Source organism: Marmota flaviventris, chromosome 13 (assembly GCF_047511675.1).
Source record: "Marmota flaviventris isolate mMarFla1 chromosome 13, mMarFla1.hap1, whole genome shotgun sequence".
In the NCBI taxonomy this organism is placed as follows: Eukaryota; Metazoa; Chordata; class Mammalia; order Rodentia; family Sciuridae; genus Marmota; species Marmota flaviventris.
In genome coordinates this window covers 97,841,764-97,861,152 of record NC_092510.1, presented here as the reverse complement: position 1 = coordinate 97,861,152, position 19,389 = coordinate 97,841,764, and the positions used below count along the sequence as shown (strand labels likewise).

Sequence of the window (19,389 nt, the reverse complement as noted above, 5' to 3'; positions counted from 1 at the left end):
TTGAACTATTTTCTGGCCTTCCCGCTCACCCTGTACTGGGGATCACATTTAGGGCCCCACACAAGCTAGGCACAAACTCCACCACTGAGCCACATCCCTAGCCCTGGCCATATCTTCAGTGAGTTGTTTGTGACACTGAATACCTTGGACTACTCTTCTCTTACTGAAATGTTCCTCCTCTTGGTTAGGTATAGCAGGTCTCTTCCTAGACTCATTTTCCAGCTAAAAAACTAAGGATAGAAAGCTACTAAAGAGGTGCCAAAAGAGGACAAATTTCTCCCCAGGCTTCTTGAAAGGCAGAGGCAGTCACAGGTTTCCCTACTCTCATAGTCTTGAGCTTCTTTTTGAGTGTGATGTTTTGGAATCCTTGTTGTTCGCAAATTCTTCTTAGGCTTAAGAGGGCCTCACAATGAGAATTTTGTCTTGTTCTACTTTCTTTTTTTTTTGGTACCAGGGATTGAACTCAGGGGCACTAGACCACTGAGCCACATTCCCAACCCTATTTTGTAGTTTATTTCGAGACAGGGTCTCACTGAGTTGCTTAGTGCCCCGACCCTACTGAGGTTGGCTTTGAACTCGCAATTCTCCTGTCTCAGCCTCCCAAGCCGCTGGGATCACAGGCGTTTGCCACCGCACCGGCTTTTGTTCTACTTTCTAAGAAAATGTTTTTATTTCAGTTTTTCCAGTGTTGATAATCTAATTTGTCTTGAGGTTCTTGGCTGGAACAGGGTCCTAATGAGGACCCTGTCACTGGGTGACGAACAAGGAACTATAACTGGTTATCATCTCTGAGATTGGGAGGAAAGAGTCCTAGAGCCCTTGCTACAGAATTTCTGCTCAGAGGCTCAGAATGTAGCTTTGGGATCAGGCCAGCCAGAGTGGAATCTTGGGACAGTTTCATCTTTGACCATTAGCTCCCTCATGAGACAGATGTATAAATAGAAGTTGAGATGGGGAGATTGGTGTAGTTCTGTGATACAGTGCTTGCTTAGCATGCAGGAAGCATTGGATTCTACCCCCAGCTCTGCAAAAGCAAAAAGAACAGTTGCTTGCTTAGGGTGAGGACTTAAGATAAATATACATAATGCGGCAGGCTCTTTGCCCGATACCTAGTAGATACCCAGTAAGTGAGCACCCCCAACTCCAGTAGATATGTCCTCAAATTCGGTTTAACATTTATTTTTGGTGTACTTCCTCATTTGCGTCTCCCAACTTTCCAACCCCACTTGGAATTCGCATATGCCAATTTTTCATCATCATTCTATTCAGGAAGAAACTGAGGACAAGAGGATGAGTAACTGGATTCAGAATGGCCGCCAATTCGAGCGGCTTGGTTCTTGGCTCTGCTGGCAGTTGAGCCGGCTTTGAGACTGCCGCTCCCGCAGGCTCCCGCAGACCTCGCTCTCTCTTCTGCGCCAGGCCGCTCAGCGCCATCTTTGAGCCTGGCATCCGTGCTCACTTCCGTACTTCATTTTGTTCAAGAGTGGCTGCGCCTGCCCCAAGATGTCCCTTTTGGGAACAGGATATCCAAAACCAACCACACTTGTCGCGCCAGCTGAGAAGAATTACCCTTTTTTTTTTTCTGCTAGCAGCAGGGAAGTCGCTGTGACCAGTCCAAAAATGGCGCCATCAGTTTCACCTCCCCTGTTTTCCGCTCCCGGAAGCGCGGGGATCGAAGGTCATTCCGACTGCGCCGGCGCGAGAGGGAGGGATCGTTACCACGGCAACGCGCGAATAGTTCGGGCCGCTGCACCCGGCGGGAAGCGGGGAGCCGCGGTGCTGGCGACAGGCGGGGCTGCGAGCGCCGAGGGGCCCGGGCGCCCGGGGCCGCTGCAGGACGAGACCCTGGGCGTGGCGTCGGTTCCCTCGCAATGGAGGGGCGTCCAGGGCATCCGCGGGGAGACGGTGAGGGCGCGGACCCCACGCCGGGCGACGCGGGCGGGAAGGCCGGGGCGGAATGCGACCCCCAGAGTTTCTGACGTCCCACCGTTTTGTTTTTATATTTTAATCCTCAAAAACTGACTGGGGGATGCTCCTGGACCAGTCTTTCATTGAAAACAAGAACTTAACAAAACTCCAAGGATCCTACGTTTTGAAGGGTTTTGCGCAAATGACGATGTTGAAGCATTTCAAACTTTTTATTTTCTCTTTCTTTTTTTTTTCTTTCTTTTCTTCTTTTTTTTTTTAAATACCAAACTGCATGTTAATGTCTAGATAAATTGGTCTTCTAGTTGTTTAATCAAAAGCACACAAAACGGGCTCTCTGTTGAGCTGAGGGCTGGGCGCAGACTTGGACCGCTTGACGCGAGCAGGAGCTGTTCTTGCACCTGGGATCCTCAGCGAAGGAGACGGATCTCTCTTGGATTTTTCGTGGGGCGGTTGCAGAGAATAGAACATACACCATTTATGTAATAAATAAGTTATGTTAGAAGGTGAACAGTGCCATGGACAAAAAACAGCGACTAAGGGACTGCTGGGGAGCGGGAGGGTGGGTTGCAGAATGAGTGACATTGAGCAAAGACTCACAGGAAAGTCAGCCAGTGTCTGTACTGGGATGAAGCAGAGCAAGCAGAACAAATGACAAAAGCAAAAGGCCTGAGGTGTTGGTTGATCTGTTTTAGGAAAAAATGGGGCTGGGAGTACTGAGGGAAGGAGAGAGTGGTCCTAGGTGAGGTCAGAGAGGGTAAGTAGGGCCATGGAGATCATTCTAAAGATATATATTTTCTTTTTTCTTAATATTTATTTTTTAGTTGGACACAATACCTCGATTTTATTTTATTTATTTTTATGTGGTGCTGAGGATTGAACCCAGGGCCTTGCATGTGCTAGGCAAGCGCTCTACTGCTGAGCCAAAACCCCAGCCCTGTATATTTTCTTTTTTTAGAATTATTTTTTTAGTTGTAGTTGGAAACAATACCTTTATTTCACTTATTTATTCTTATATGGTGCTGAGGATCCAACCCAGGGTCTTGCATGTGCGAGGCGAGTGCTCTACTGCCAAGCCACAACCCCAGCCCCTATTTTCTTTTTTAAAATCTATTTTTTTAGTTGTAGTTGGACACAATATCTTTATTTATTTATTTATTTATTTTTGGTACCAGGGATTGAACTCAGGGGCTCTCAACCATTGAGTCACATTCCCAGATCTATTTTGTATTTTATTTACAGACAGGGTCTCACTGAGCTGCTTAGCACCTCACTAAATATCTGAGGCTGGCTTTGAACTCGTGATCATCCTGTCTCAGCCTCCCAAGCTGCCGGGATTACAGGCCTGTGTCACCATGTCTGGCTTCTTTCTTTATTTTTTTTTGTATGTGGTGCTAAGGATTGAACCTAGGGCTTGCACACACTAGGTGATCACTCTACCACTGAGCCACAACCCCAGCCCAGGAGGTAGATTTTTCATTTGAATGAAAATGAGCTGGTTTGCAGGGTGCTGCATGTTTCCCAGAAGAAAAAAACTTAGATTGTTGAATCTGCAGATAGCGTAGATCCTTACCAATACCAGTAGGGTTTCCGTGAACTTGTCTTCTTGACTGATGCCTAAAGATCTGCAGGTGTCAAGTCAGACTCTGCTCTGGCTTCCAAGCTTTCTACTGTGCCATGCTGGGTAGGAATGGTTCTAGTTAAAAGCAAAGGCCATGGTCATTTTAGTTCAATCTGCCCATCCAATTCATAGGTAAATGTATGATTCATGTACTGACCTTTTCAAAATACTCAAAATAGCTTTTGCTTGCTGATGATTCAGATTTTAGAAGATTCCAGGTTGGGAATCATTTATTCAGTCTAACACCTTTTTTTTTTTTTTCTTCAGATAATGAGATTGAGGCTTGTTAATTTTCTTGTAGATAGAGTGTGTGGTACACACTTGTAATTCAAGCTATTGGGATGACTGAGGCAGGAGGAGTGCAAGTTTGAGGCCAGCCTGGGCAACTTAGCAAAACTTTTGTTTCATAATAAAAAAGCCTGCAAGGTGGCTTAGTGGCACAGCTCTTGTCTAGGATGCATGAGGTCTTGGGTTCAATCCCTGGTATGGCCAAAAAGTTTTAAGTGACCCTGACACTTGGGGTGTAAAGACTTGCCTCTCTACCATCTGTAGCCTGGAAGGGAGCTGGGCAGTAGGGTCACAAGTTTGAGGTCAGTTTCAGGGACCAAGAAAACCTCAAAGGGCTTGGGGCATGGCTCAGGGGTAAAGCACCTGGGTTCCATCCCTAATAGCAAAGAAAAAGAAAGGTTTGCATTTATGAGGGAGATTCCCTTGAGTCACAGCTGTCCTCTCCTGTCCTATTGAAGATTATCATGTTTTACAAATGCTGCAAGCGTCAGAAAAAGTTGTTAGTTGCTTTTTTCCAAATTAAGGTTTTTTTTTTTTTTGTCTATAACAGTGAATTATGTCCAAAATTTAGAAAAAATCTGGATAGGCAAAAAAATAAATAAATAAAAATCACTCCATCCATTTTATTTGTCCTATTTTTGGCCCATCTTCCCGCTACCTTCCCTTTTTGATGGAATTATACTGCTCTTTTTCTTTTTTGAAACTGGGCATTGACCCTGGGGTCTCATGCATGCTAGGCATGCACTTTATTATTATTTTTTTTAAGAGAGAGAGAATTTTTTTATATATATATTTTTAGTTTTAGTTTTCCGCGGACACAACATTTTTGTTTGCATGTGGTGCTGAGGATCGTATCCAGGCCAGGCAAGCGCGCTACCGCTTGAGCCACATCCCCAGCCCTAGCACTTTATTATTGAACTAAATTCCTAGCCTTGTGCATAGTATATTTTTTTTTTTTTGGTACTGGGGATTGAACTCGGGCACTCAACCACTGAGACCCATCTCAGTTCTATTTTGTATTTTATTTAGAGACAGGGTCTCACTGAGTTGCTCAGCACCTTGCCTTTGCTAAAGTTGTCTTTGAACTCACAATCCTCCTGTCTCAGCCTCCTAAGATGCTGTTATCACAGGTGTGTGCCACTGTGTGTGCCTGGCCTTTGTGCATAGTATTTTGTGAATGCATTTTTTCCATTTACTACATCCTGACATTTTATGTGTTTAAAAAATTTTGTGGGGAATTCTGGGGATATAGTTAGTTCAGTGATGGAAGACTTGCCTAGCATGTGGAAAGCCTGGGTTCAAACCCCAATGTTGCAAGAAATAAAAAGTAAAATAGGTTTTTTTTTTTTTTGTACCAGGAATTGAATCCAAGGGCCCTTAACTGTCCCAGCCTTTTAAAAAAATTTTATTTCTAAACAGGGTCTCGCTGAATTGCTTAGGACCTCAATAAATTGCTGAGGCTGGCTTTGAACTTGCCTCAGCCTCCCAAGCCTCTGAGATTACAGGTGTGTGCCACCATGTCCAGCCTTAATTTTTACTTATTATCAATTAATTCTGTAATGAGTTGTAACTAAATTTTTGCATGTTTTTTTTAATACTTTTATTTTTAATTTTTTTATTTTTATGTGGTGCCAGGGATCGAACCCATGCCTCATGCATGCTAGGCAAGCATTCTACCCCTGAACCACAACCCCGGCCCTGTTTTTTTTTTAATTTGCTATGTTCCTCTGGAAAAAGTCAAACTTCACTCTTTGGTTGGTTGGTTTATGTAGAAGTGCAATACCAAAACGTACTTCTATGTTTTAGTTATAGGTTTTTTTGTTTTGGTGATACTGGGGATTGAACCCAGCGTACTCTGCCACTGAACTACATCCCCCAGCCCTTTTATTTATTTATTTAATTTTAGTTTGAGGTAGATCTAGTTAAGTTGCCAAGGTTGGTGTCAAATTTGTGATCCTGCCTTAGCCTTCTAAATACCTGGGATTACACGTGTGTACCACCATGACTGACTCAGTAATAAATTTCAAAAAATGTTAATAGTCTGGCTTTTCTTACCCTATCCTGATATGTTCACAGGTGGACAAGTCCTGAGCCTTGGTTTGAGGTGAAATTTGAGGGTGCAGATTCTTACAAGGGGCTTGGGCCTGGGCCAGTCATGTGATGGCTCCTCTGCAAAGTATTAGTCTTTCTTGTGGGATTAAATGAGATTGCTGGTCAGCAAGCAGTTTGAAGGCACAGTGCTGATCTTATGAAGGGGCTTCTGAGTGTCTGAACTGGAGGGCTCCTAACCAATCCCTCACTTTTTCAGTGTGGCTAATGAGGGCAGGCCCTGGAGAGTTCTGGAAAACACACCTGTGTTCAACCTGCAGTGATTCTAGCTTGGCTGATAAGTGAGCGGCCCGGGAAACTGGTTTTATAAAAGCTCCTGAAGTGATTTTAATGTGTAGCGAAAGTTGAGAACTACTAACTTAATGCATCCTACTAGCCAAAGCATGATTGAGATTCTGTTGGGGGGCTGGGGATGTGGCTCAAGCGGTAGCGCGCTCGGCCTGGCATGCGTGCGGCCTGGGTTCGATCCTCAGCACCACCTACAAACAAAGATGTTGTGTCCGCTGAGAACTAAAAAATAAATATTTAAAAAAAAAAAATCTCTCTCTCTCACTCTCTTTAAAAAAAAGAAAAAAAAGAAGGAAAGTTTAAAAAAAAAAAAAAAAAGAGATTCTGTTGGATTGTGTGGTGCCTTAAAAAAAAAATGGAGGCCAAGACAGGAGGATTTTGAGTTCAAGGCCAGCCTCAGCAACTGTGAAGCTCAAAGCAACTCATTGAGACCCTGTTTCAAAATAAAAAATTAAAAGGACTAGGGGTGTAGCTTAATGGTAAAGCATACTTGGGTTCAATCCCTGGTTCTAAAAAAAAAAAAGTTATGTGGTAAAATACACATAACACTTTTTAAAATTTTTTTATTTTTATTTTTTTTTTAAAGAGAGAGAGAGAGAATTTTTTAAAAATATTTTATTTTTTAGTTTTCAGCGGACACAACAACTTTGTTTGTGGTGCTGAGGATCGAACCCGGGCTGCACGTCAGGCGAGCGTGCTACCGCTTGAGCCACATCCCCAGTCCCTTTATTTTTATTTTTAATATTTTTGGTTGTAAATGGACACAATACTGTTATTTATTTATTTTTATGTGGTGTGGAGGATTGAACCCAGTTGCCTCACACATGCTAGGTAAGTGCTCTACCACTGAGCCACAACCCCAGCCCTAAAATTTTCTATTCCTTTTTTTTTTTTTGCTACTGGGAATTGAACTCTTGTGTTTTATTTACAGACAGGGTCTTACTGAGTTGCTTAGCGCCTCACCTTTGCTGAGACTAACTTTGAACTTGAGATCTTCCTGCCTCAGCTTCCCAAGCTGATGGGTGTGCGCCACCATGCCCATGCCAAATTTTTTATTCTTATTTTTTTGAGATGGGATTCTAGCTATGTTGTGTAGGCTGGCTCCAAACTCCTGGACTCAAGTGATCCTCCCACCTCAGCTTCCTGAGTAGTCTGGACTACAGGTGCTGCTAAGCCTGGCTTTTTTTTTTTTTTAATAAAAATATTTTTTAGTTGTAGTTGACACAATACCTTTATTTTACTTATTTAATATTTTATGTGGTGCTGAGGATCGAACCCAGGGCCTCGCACGTGCTAGGCAAGTGCTCTACCATTGAGCTGCAACCCCAGCCCTTAAGCCTGGCTATTTTATTTATTTATTTATTTTAAAATATTTATTTTTTTAGTTCTTCTTCTTCTTCTTCTTTTTTTTTTTTTTTTTGGTGGACACAATATCTTTATTTTATTTTTATGTGGTGCTGAGAATCGAAACCATTGCCTCACACATGCCAGGCGAGTGCTCTACCACTTGAGCCACATCCCCAGCCCCTGGCTATTTTAATCATTTAAGTTTATTGTTGATTTTCTTGGTACTAGGGATTGAACCCAGGGCTGCTTTACCACTGAGTCACATCTCCAGCCCTTTTTAATTTTGAAATAGGGTCTCACCAAGTTGCTTAGGTCCTTGCTGAGTTGTTGAGGCTAGCTTTGAACTTGTGGTCCTCCTGCCTTAATCTCCTGAGCCACTGGGATTACAGGTGTGTGCCACTGAGCCCGACCGTCTTCATCAGTTTTAAGTATTCTCTTAAGGGGTCAAGGGCCTTCAGGATGCAGCTATTCCCACTTTGTCCCTCCAGGGCTTTTCTTCCTCATTGGGGTGTATCTTGGACTGACAGGTGGTCTCCCAGGGCTAACTCAACTCCCTGCAGGGGGCAGTGGGTCTCTTCTGTTACCCAGAGGCTCCCAGAAAGTGGTGAACTGAAACACTTCCTCCCCGGGGGGCAGGCCTGGGCTGCTCAGGAATGGCTCTGGGGCTTGGTTAAGGAGGCCCTCCCTCATCCTGGCTTCCTGCAGCTTTGGCCTGTTTGGATTCTGCAGTGTCTGGCACCCCCTGCTGGAGTCTGTCTATTTTTAAGATGGGGTTTGTGGCTTCAGGCAGAATTAAATCCTGGGTTCTCAACATTTTTTAAAAAAATATTTTGTTTTTTTAGTTGTAGTTGGACACAATACCTTTATTTTATTTTTATGTGGCGCTGAGGATCGAACTCAGGGCCCTGCACATGCTAGGTGAGCGCTCTACCGCTGAGCTACAATCCCAGCTCCCGTTCTCAACATTTTTGAGTGTCTACAGATTTTATTGTATTTTGAGACAGGGTCTTGCTGAGTTGCTGAGGCTGGCCTTGAACTTGTGATCCTTCTGCCTCAGTCTTTTGAGGATCTGGGATTACAAGTGTGTATACCAGAGCTGTTGTGCTTGGCTAGACTGTTTGTTTTTTTTTCCCTGCGGGGAGCAGTTACCAAAGATTGAACTCAGAGGCACTCAACCACTGAGCCCATCCCCAGCCCTATTTTGTATTTTATTTAGAGACAGGGTCTCACTGAGGTGGTTAGAGCCTCCCAGTTGCTAAGGCTGGACTTGTGATCCTCCTGCCTCAGCCTCCTCTGAGCACAGTCCTTATCTACCTGAGGTTTTTGTTTGCTGGTGCTGGAATCCAGGGCCTTTCACATCAGGCAGGCACTCCGCCTCAGGAAGGCGCTCTGCGGCTGAGCCACATGCATCCCTTTTCTACCTAAGACTTTGCTCTGGCCCCTTGGCCCCAGCCCAGAACTCTTCCCCGCAGCTCCGCCTGGTAGCTCAGCTTGGCAGCTCCTGCTCCTTCACATCTCAGTGCAAGCACAGCGCCCAAAGCCTCCTGCTCCCACCAACCTGTTCAGACAGCTTCCCCCACTATCCCCCAGATCTCAGTACCTCTGTGTGCACTGAGCTCTATTTGCTTTTGGGGACGTTTCCATGTTGTTACTTGTCCTTCCTACTCCTGTGAAAGTGCCTGGGACACAGGGTCTTGCATATTGTCTCCTGCTCTGTGCTGAGTACCCAGATGGGGCCAGGCTCTAGATGCGCAATGAGTGGGTTTTTTTTTTTTTAAATTCTTTTTTTGTAGTTGGAAATGGACAGCATAGCTTTTTTATTTTTATTTTTATTCATTTTATATGGGGGATTGAACTCAGGGGCCTTTGACCACTGAGCCACATCCCCAGCCCTATTTTGTAATTTTTATTTAGAAACAGGGTCTCAGTGAGTTGCCTCACTGTTGCTAAGGCTGGCTTTGAACTTGAGATCCTCCTGCCTCAGCCTCCCCAGCCGTTGGGATTACTGGCATGCACCACTGTGCCTGGCTGCATACCTTTATTTTATTTGTATCTGGTGCTAAGGATCGAACCTTAGCACCTCACACATGCTCAGCAAGTGTTTTACCACCCAGTCACAACCCCAGCCCGTGTTCTGTGTGCTGATTCATTCTAAGGGCTGAGGATACTGAAACTGATCAGACTGGTCTTCTGGTGGTAGGCCCGGCTGACCAGGAGACACGGAGCAGTGTGGAGGGAGAGGAGGGCATCCCTGCTGAGTGTGCTGATTCTAAGGAGAGCTGCCGGCTTGGCCAGCCCCCTTCCTTCAGTAAGATGGGCCTGGCCTGCCTCTGAGCCCACTGAGCCTGTGTGGGGGCCCTGTGAGCAGAGCCTCCGTGGACGACATGATTGCAGCAGTTACTACCCCCAGACTCCATGTGTGTAGAGGAGAGGGAGGCTGGCCTCTGCTCTGATGTGCTATCTGTTCCCAGCCAAATGGCGACAAGGAAGAGGAGACAGGTGGCAGGATGGAGAGCATGGCCACAGGGAGTCCCGCCTGCCTTTCATCAACTAGCTCACCTCAGATATACCTGCTTTCCTTGGTCACTTGGGCGTAAGGCATCCTTCAGGAGGGCCCTTGCCAGTGGAGAGAGCGAGCCTGTGTCAGTGGGGTGACCTGAGGTGCTTGCCACAGCTGCTGCTGGCGCTGAAATGATGTGGTTCTCGAAGCTTTTGGCATCTTCAGAAAGGGCACTCCTGCCTCTGAATGAAAGTCCTGGGACAGGCTCCCACTGGCCAGCTTGGGTCACGTGGCCACCCCTGGCCAATCACTGGCCAGGGAAGTGCTCTGATTAGCTGCCTGAAGGTCATGTATTTCAGGGAACATAGGGTAGGGGGTCATCTCCAACGCTAGCCACACAGTGGGCTCCCCCTAAGAAAGGGACTAGTTACAAGAGGAGGGGGATATACTGGGCACAAAAGTGATTAGAGGCCCGGGACCTGGAGAGGCAAGGGCGCTGGGTAGTGATGCTCATTTGCTCTGTGCCTTAGAAGGGTTGCCAGACGGCCAGCATTGCCACTGCCGACGCATCCGTCCAGGCCCGGAAGCAGGCAGATGCCCAGGTGCAGACGGAGGCCCCCGTGCCAGTGACTGTGCTGCCCATGTCCCAGCATGACACCTCACGGCTGGCAGCGTTTCTCCGGAGGGTGGAGGCCATGGTCATCCGAGAACTAAACAAGAACTGGCAGAGCCATGCCTTTGATGGCTTCGAGGTGAACTGGACTGAACCACAGCAGACGGTAGGGCTGGTGGGCCTGGGCTGTGCCCCTGCGTGTAGTCCCCTCAGCGGGTTTTAGGTCTTGAGTAGTGGCACCCAGTAGCAATAGTACTGGTAGCAGCCCGTGTTCACCAAGCGCTTTCTCCAGGTGCTACAATTTTGTTTTTTGCTACTGGGGATTGAGCCCTGGGTGCTCTGCCAAGTGCTACAACCCCAGCTTTTTTAGGTTTTATTTTGAGATAGGGTCTCGCGAAGTTACTGAGGGCGTAGCTAAATTGCTGAGGCTGACCTGGAACTTGTGGTGCTCCTGCCTCAGTCTCCCAAATTGCTGGGATTACAGGCGTGTGCCACCATATCCAGCCTGAACCAAGTTTTTTTTAAGACTAAATCATTGAGCCTTTGATGATACCCTTGGAATAGGTGCCATCAGCCTCTTTCCACTTTCTGGCTGGGGAAATGGACACCAGAGGGCAGCCACTTTTCAGGATGAACCGACCTGTCAGTTTCATTCCCTAGGACCTCCTCCTTCCCTCCCCTGCATCCTCCCCTGACCCCCTTCCTGTTCTCCACTGGCCTCCCTTCTTCCCTTTCTTTTTGTTTTTTTGGATGGTTGCTTAGCTGATTTTAATCACGTGACATAAAGCCCCTAAACTTGATATTGTTATGCAAAATATGTAGATTAATATATATTTTTTTGTACTGAGGGCTGAACCCAGGGATACTCCACCACTCAGCCACCACCTCAGCCCTATATTTTATTCTGGGACAGGCTAGAATGTGTAGCAAAAGTTGGGAACTACTAACTACATGTTCCCCTCCTGAGCTGTTGGGATTACAGCTGTGTGCCGCTGCGCCCAGCTTGAATACTATTTTATTTATTTATTTTAAACTGTTTGGATTTTTAAAAATATTTTTTTGTTGTTGTTGTAGTTGGATACAATACCTTTATTTTATTTGTTTTATTTTTATGTGGTGCTGAGTATCTAACCCAATGCCTCACACATGCTAGGCAAGCGCTTACCATTGAGCCACAACCCTAGCCCAGATACTTTCTGTTTTAAATATAAAATAAGCAAGACATGTGAAAACAGGTAAATTTCCATTAAATAAATGAAACTTTAAAAGAGAAAAAATTTTTTAAAAAAAATATTTATTTATTTTTTAGTTCTTGGCGGACACAACATCTTTGTATGTGGTGCTGAGGATCAAACCTGGGCCGCACGCATGCCAGGCGAGCGCACTACCGCTTGAGCCACATCTCCAGCCCCAAAAGAGAAAATTTTTGAGCTGGGGCTGTGGCTCAGCGGTAGCGCACTTGCCTGGCATGTGTGAGGCACTAGGTTCGATTCTCAGTACCACATAAAAATAAATAAATTAATTAAATAGAGGTCTAGCAACAATTAAAATAATATTTAAAAAATAAAGAGAGAAAAATTTTCTTTCCATGTCATTTGAAGAAGGAAAATTATCATTTTAAACAATATTCAAGTTAATTAAACAAAAAAAGTATTATAAAATGATTAACTTTCATCAGCTTCAAGGTTTATGTTGCTGCCAAATTTTGAATATAACTGAACTTTCAAATCTGCTAACACGCATTGAATTGAATCCAATCCGGATTCCAAGGCATCAGTTTCTTCTTGCAAATTTTTCTTTGCTTCCTCTAAATTCCTGTGATTCTTTTTGAGAATTGCTAATGAAAACATCCCCAATTTGATAAGGTATCATTAAGTGGTCATTCTCTGCACACATAATGTCCTCACAGGAATCTTCTAAATTTTCCAGTTATTTCTTCTGTTAGCTCTGTGATTCTGCTCATATTCTGTGTAATCTGTTTATCTTTTGCTGATCTTCAAAAATAATATTGGCATTTGTAGCTGCCTTCTTCATTGTGGCCGCCATCTTGAAACCACACCATCCAGCCCCTTCTTCCCTTTCTTAAAACTATCTAATCTATTTTTCTTTTTTTGTGTGTGTGTGCCAGGGATTGAACTCAGGGGCACTCAACCACCGAGCCACATCCCCAGCCCTATTTTGTATTTTATTTAGAGACAGGGTCTCACTGAGGTGCTTAGTGTCTTGCCATTGCTGAGGCTGGCTTTGAACTCTCGATCCTCCTGCTTCAGCCTCCGGAGCCACTGGGATTATAGGTGTGCGTCACCATGCCCAACTAAAAGTTTATCTAATTTGTTAAGTCTAAACACCTTATTTAGATATTTCTGTATGTGTGAGGAAGGAGGCAGTCTCAAGTATGCTAAATCTGAGCTATCACTGAGCTGCACCCTAGTTATCTAATTTTTATTTACATTGTTTTTTGTTGTGCTAGGAACCAAACCCAGGGTCTCCCACATGGTAGGCAGATCTCTACCACTTATATCCCCAGCCTGATGTCTAATTTTTTGTTTATTCTTTTTTTTGTGGTGATGGGGATTGAACCCAGGGCCTATGCATGTGAGGCAAGCACTCTGCCACTTGAGCTGTGTCCCCAGCCCCTAATTTTTAATTATAATTCTTTTCTGACGTTGAAAGCAATGCCTGTCATCATGGCCAACTCAGTCGTTGCAGAAATGCGGAACGTGCTGGGTGCAGACAGTGCAAGGTGGCACTGGCTCACAGACCCCTGGAGTTTCTTCTGTGGTACAGTCATGTAGCTTTTCTCTTGTCATCAAGTACCTTTGAAATGTGAGAGCACTTTCTGTTTTGTGTGTGACCCTTTGTTGTGGTTGGGTATGAGATGTGATTTGGTAGGAATGTCTGGAGGAGGAGGGCTGCAGCCTGGTCAGCAGATTAGTCCTTCGATGGACTGATAAGGTGAATGGGTCACTGGTGGTAACTACAGGCAGGCGGGGCACGTCTTTGCAGACTGTGTCCTCCTTGCCTTCCGCCATGACATCCCGCCTCATGTCAGGTCCAGAGCATTGAAGTTGGCCAACCAGGGACTGGACCTCTGAAACTGTGATCCCAAAATAAGCTTTTCCTCTCTAAGTTGCTGTTGTCAGTTATTTTGGTCACATTGACGAAGCGTACACACCCTTCCGGTTCACCAGCGCAGTCCTTTTTTTTTTTTTTTTAATTTTTTTAGTTGTAGATGGACATAATATCTTGATTTGTATTTGTTTACTTTTATGTGGTGCTGAGGATCAGACCCAGGGCTCACATGTGTGAGGCAGGCACTCCACCACTGAGCCCAGCTCCAGCCCACCAGAGCGGTTCTTGTTGGGGAGTTTTGACTTTCTGTCCCACTGTCAGACACACCATCCTATATCTGGGTCTGCTGTTGGTGCACTGTCTAGGCAGCAGCTCCACATCTAGAAATTTGTGTTCCAGGGCTAGGCTGTGGCTCAGTGGTAGAGCACTTGCCTCGAATACATGAGATGTTGGGTTCGATTCTCAGCACCGCAAATAAAGAAAAAATAAAGATTCATCAACACTAAAATAAATTTTTTAAAAATTTGTGTTCCAGTGACTTGTGACCAGGTGGGAGGTTGGGCTGCACCATTTGAACAACTATGGGGTGTGTCAGTTTCCTGATGGCCCCCCAGTGTCGTAGCATTCCCTAACGTGGGGCAGGGGAATGCCTTTAAACCTGGCCATGATCTGGCAAAACTACAGTGAGTCTCTTCCTCTTCTGACTTTTTCTGTTCTTGAGCCAGTTCTTGTTTATTCCCAAAGTGGGTTGGTATTATGACTGTTGTTGGGGCTGGAACCAGGGCCTTTGTGCATGCTGGGCAAGCCTGCAGCCCTTCTTTTTCCTCCCTTTCTCCTTCCCCTCTCTCTCTTTCTCTCTCTTGCCCAGGGGTGCTTAACCACTGAGCCACATTCCCAGCCCTTCTAATTAATTAATTAATTTTTAGCTGTAGGTGGACACAATGTCTTTATTTTTATTTATTTATTTTTATGTGGTGCTGAGGATTGAACCCAGTGCCTCACCTGCTCTAGGTGAGTGCTCTGCCGCTGAACCACAACCCCAGCCCCCTTTTTATTTTTTGAGACAGGGTCTCACTCAATTGCTTAGGGCCTTGCTAAGTTGCTGAGGCTGGCCTGGAACTTGTGATCCTCCTGCCTCAGCCTCCCAAGTCACTGGGGTTATAGGTGTGCACCACTGTGCCAGACCTGTGTACACATTGTTTGCAGTTGGCATCTTTTGTCCCCCTAGGGTCTGTACCCAGGAGTAGAATTTCCAGGATGCATGGCCTTTGGGTGACTCCGCTGTTTTCTGTAGCAGCCACACCACGGCTCTAGCAGTGCATGGGGTGCTCGCTGTAGGGTTTCTTATAGACTTTGTATTTTACACAGGGTAGTGTCCATACCTGGGACCAGGAGGGTGAGAGATGGGAAACTTTTCAGTGGTATTTGTTGGCAATACGTTTGTGACAATCTCCTTTGCTGCTCCAGCATGATGGGCTAAGAAACAAGGGCCTGAGAGAGAGAGAGAGAGAGAGAGAACACACTTTGAGGCCAGCCTCAGCAATTTAATAAGGCGCTAAAAAAGCTTGGCAAACATCTGTCTTGGAATGAAAAATAAATAGGATTGGGGATGTAACTCAGTGGTAAAGCGCCCCTAAGTTTAATCCCCAGTACCAAAAAATTAAACAACAACAACAACAACAACAACAAAACCCAATACACAGAACAGAACTGACGATTTGAGCCCTGTTTAGGTGTCTCACTCAGTGACGCGGAGCATGCTCCCGTGGTGTGCAGCCGTCCACACCTACCGGCTCCAGGGCTGGAGCGCAGGGCCCTGTGAGTGTGGCCACAGCTCTGTCCTAGAACCAGGGTCAGCCTTGGTTCTCAGGCTTGCCTTCCAGGTTCTGAAGGATCCTGTTAGGAGAGGTCCCAGGGGGAGGTTTCTGTGTTTCTTGAGGCCTGGGAAGTGGACTTGAATAACTTTTAGGGCTTTGGGCTACCCAAACACAGCTGTGATTTTCATTGGTGGCCATGAGACCACGTGCTGGAAGGCTTGGGACTTAGGGTTGGCTTTTCTCTGCAGGTGTCCTGTCTGCACACCCTGGGCTACCCCCCAGCACAAGGGCAGGGTCTGCATGTGACCAGTGTTTCCTGGAATGCCACTGGGTCAGTGCTGGCCTGTGCCTATGGTCGGTGAGTGGCAGCTGAGGCAGGCAGGAGGCCATGAGAGGCCCCAAGCTCAGCCATTCTGGGGTCTCCTTGAGACTGCCCACCCAGGGCTAGCATTGGGTTGGAGGAAAAAGCGGGAGGTGGGGAGCAACGGAGAGCCCATGCCTCAGGCAGTGGTCGTCTGTTCTCACCAGCTGTTTCTCTGGCCTGGTGTCCGCTGTCCAAGGGCCCCATCCTGCCGCTGCACAGGCCTCTCTTCAGTGCCTGGGGACCCTTCCCTGGGTGTCTGGGAGGAACCTGTGCCACTCGGGTACCCAGAGTAGGCTGCCTGGGTGTGGAGGGACACAGGCGAATTTGTTTGGGGTTAGAGTGTGGGGAGGTGAAGGCCGTGACAGGAGCCCTGGGAGCCACTGAGGCACGTCCCTCTGCAGGCTGGATGATGGGGACTGGAGCACTCTCAAGTCCTACGTGTGTGCCTGGAACCTGGACCGGCGAGGCCTGAACCCCCGGCAGCCGTCGGCAGTGGTGGAGGTGCCCAGTGCCGTCCTGAGCCTGGCCTTCCACCCCACCCAGCCCTCCCACATTGCAGGTGAGCCCCGCCCATGGCCAACCGCCTCCCCCTGCCGGGCTCCGCCTTGGGCCTGGCTGGGGCCTGGCTGGGCCACCTGGGCTGCCTGACCTGGGTGTAGTCTGGAGTCCGCTGGGCCCTCTGGGGAGACATGTGGTATGGAACCTGGCGGAAGGGGCATCTCTGGGACAGGAGACACGGCAGCTGTGCAGAGGCAGGATTGGAGGCCCAAAGAGGTTGGCACCCTGGGCAGCTCTCAGCTGTGACAGGGGCCAGTGTGTGCTGCTGAGGGTGGGTGATGCTGGGGGGTGGATGGCCAGGTCAGGGCCTCAGCTTGCTGTGGGGCAGGCTCCCTGGGGTACAGTGAGGGGGGACTGAGGATGTCCCCTTTGAGGATTTTCAGGCCGGTAAGCTGGGCTCTGGGGAGGGCCAAGTTGACGCGCAGCCATGGTCCCCACAGGAGGGCTATATAGTGGCGAGGTGCTGGTGTGGGACCTGAGCCTTTCTGAGGACCCACTGCTCTGGCGCACAGGCCTGACAGATGACTCCCACACGGACCCGGTGTGCCAGGTCAGGGTGCGGGAGGTTGCTGGGCAGGGGGGCAGCGGCTTCCCACCTTCCCTGGGAGGCAGTGGACCTTGAGCAGAGAAGGGAGGTCATAGGGAGTTGGCAGTTGGACAGCTGCCCTGGGTGGTCCCAGAAGCACTTCACCAGTGGGAGTGCCCTGGGGCCTCGTGCTGTTCCCAGCCAGCCTTCTAGGCAGGTGCTACACCTGAGTGGCCCAGCGGGCCTTCGGCCTGGGAGGAGCTCGGAACCCTCCACGGCTGCCCCCCTGGCGCGTCTGCCCCCCCCCCCCCCCCCCCGCGCGCCGCCCAGAACTCCTCCCCCGTGCCGTCCCTTTTTGCCCCTGGAAGTGGGCCACTGGGCAAGCTTGTCTTTCCCCACCCTGCCCCCACCCTGTCATCTCAGGTCCTCTGGCTGCAGGAACCTCGGTACAGCCACCGCTTCCGGCTGCTGAGTGCGGCAGGGGACGGGAAGATGCTGCTGTGGCAGGGGGCGGGGGCAGGCCAGCTGCAGCTCACGGAGGGCTTCGCCCTGGTGGCCCAGCAGCTGCCGCGAAGCACCAAGCTGAAGAAGGTAGGCAGCCTGGGGACGTCCCTGAGGGCCTGTGTGCCCTCCTCTTGGCCCACTGCTGTTGGGTCAGTGGGCTCGAGGCCCTCGGCTCTGACCCCACTGTTGCCACCTCTCCACAGCCTTCCCGGGGTGAGACGGAGGTGGGTGCCACGGCGGTGGCTTTCTCCAGCTTTGACTCCAGCCTTTTCATTGTGGGCACGGAAGGCGGCTTCCCACTCAAGTGTTCCCTGGCGGCAGAAGAGGCGGCCCTCACCCGGCTGCCCAGCTCGGTGCCCCTGCGGGCGCCCGCGCAGTTCACCTTCTCCCCGCACGGGGGCCCTGTCTACTCCGTGAGCTACTCCCCCTTCCACAGGTACAGGAGGCCGGGCCACTGCCCTCCAGCCCACCAGGCCGGGCGACAGCTGCTTCAAGCAACTGCGTTCTGCTGGTTCCCCATTTGAGTCCCAGGAACTGTCCTCTCTGCTAAATCACCTGTTCAGGGAGCCCGGGGGTCTTCGTGAGCTCATGGCTCAGGAAGAGTCTGGTGGCAGGTGCCAGCCCCATACAAGGCCAATTCCCTTATCCCCTCTGCCCTCCATTCCATCTAGGAATCTCTTCCTGAGCGCAGGGACAGACGGCCACATCCACCTGTACTCTGTGCTGCAGGCCCAACCCCTGACCTCACTGCAGCTGTCCCACAAGTATCTTTTTGCTGTGCGCTGGTCCCCTGTGCGCCCCCTGGTTTTTGCAGCTGCTTCTGGGGAAGGTAGGAGAAGTCGACCAAACCTCTAAGTGGTGTTATGGACATAACTGGGACCTGGAATTGTGTTGGGGACATTGCGAGTAGAGTGAGGACAATTATCCTCCCTAAACCCCAACTGTAGCCCTCCACGGGGCAGGGGTGGGTGGAGCACTGAGCATCTGCAGCAGCCTTGCTCTGGGCTGTGGCTTCTAATGTCCAAACTTCTCCCTGCAGGTGACCTGCAGCTGTTTGATCTCCAGAAAAGCTCCCAGAAACCCACAGTGTCCATTGTGCAGACCCAGGACGGAAGCCCCGTCTACTGTCTGGAATTCAACAGTCAGCAGACCCAGCTCTTGGCTGCTGGTGATGCCAAGGGCACGGTGAAGGTGTGGCAGCTAAGCACTGCCTTCACTGAACAGGGGCCCCGAGAAACAGAAGACCTGGACCAGCTGGCAGCGGAGGTGGCCACCTGAGGGGCACAAGGGTCACAGTGGGATGAGGCGGTCGAGCTGTTTCTGGTGTGAGCTGAATAAAGAGGAGCAAAGCGTTCAGGGGGAGAAGTCAAGTCTTTATTTGTCTTTTACATGAAAAGGAAATCATCTGGGGGAGGGAGAGAGCACATGAAAGGAGCGAGCCGGCTGCCTGGACCTTCTATGTCGGAATGCGGGCAGCTGCTCAGACATGGGGCTGGTCCCACAGAAGCCCGGTGATGGTGGCTGGACCAGAAGCGGTTTATTTATTAAAGCACCATTTTTAACTAAGTCTCACCCAAGCTAAGCACAGGCTGTGGTCACACTGGGAAGGAACACTGTCCTCAAGAGCACAGAGGAGTTGACATGCAGCAGGGCCCGGCAGGGCAAGCGGTGGGAGCCGGGCCAGTGGGGAGCAGGGGGTCAGTTCACAAAGAGTGAGCGGGTGAACTCGACGTAGTCGAAGGCTGTGGGGAGCTCGCGGCCCTTGCCGTCCACATAGGGCTTCATGTGGGAGACGCAGTAGTCGGCCTGTTCCCGGGTCAGGTTCTGGAGGGAGACACACATGGGCTCAGCCCACC

General features: G+C 48.7%; 2 protein-coding genes and 1 pseudogene across 4 annotated transcripts in view; 1 reads left to right on the top strand and 2 right to left on the bottom strand.

Annotated features, from left to right (window-relative positions):
- The first annotated feature begins 1,605 nt into the window (after positions 1-1,605).
- On the top strand, positions 1,606-18,889 carry Dync2i2 (dynein 2 intermediate chain 2). Its single transcript, XM_027935487.2, has 9 exons — positions 1,606-1,905; positions 10,610-10,858; positions 15,830-15,939; positions 16,347-16,504; positions 16,944-17,053; positions 17,453-17,620; positions 17,737-17,969; positions 18,205-18,362; positions 18,573-18,889. The coding sequence occupies exons 1-9, from the start codon at positions 1,621-1,623 to the stop codon at positions 18,809-18,811; spliced, it is 1,710 nt and encodes a 569-aa protein (XP_027791288.2). The 5' UTR covers positions 1,606-1,620; the 3' UTR covers positions 18,812-18,889.
- On the bottom strand, positions 12,357-12,738 carry LOC114099137 (prefoldin subunit 4 pseudogene; annotated as a pseudogene).
- Positions 18,886-19,389, bottom strand: part of Sptan1 (spectrin alpha, non-erythrocytic 1) — a 75,164-nt gene continuing 74,660 nt past the window's right edge. For all 3 annotated transcript variants that reach the window (XM_027943338.3, XM_071601011.1, XM_027943361.3), the window contains one exon: positions 18,886-19,357. In XM_027943338.3, the coding sequence (XP_027799139.1) occupies positions 19,232-19,357 (126 nt within the window). In that variant the 3' untranslated portion in view covers positions 18,886-19,231. The remainder of the gene's footprint in view (positions 19,358-19,389) is intronic.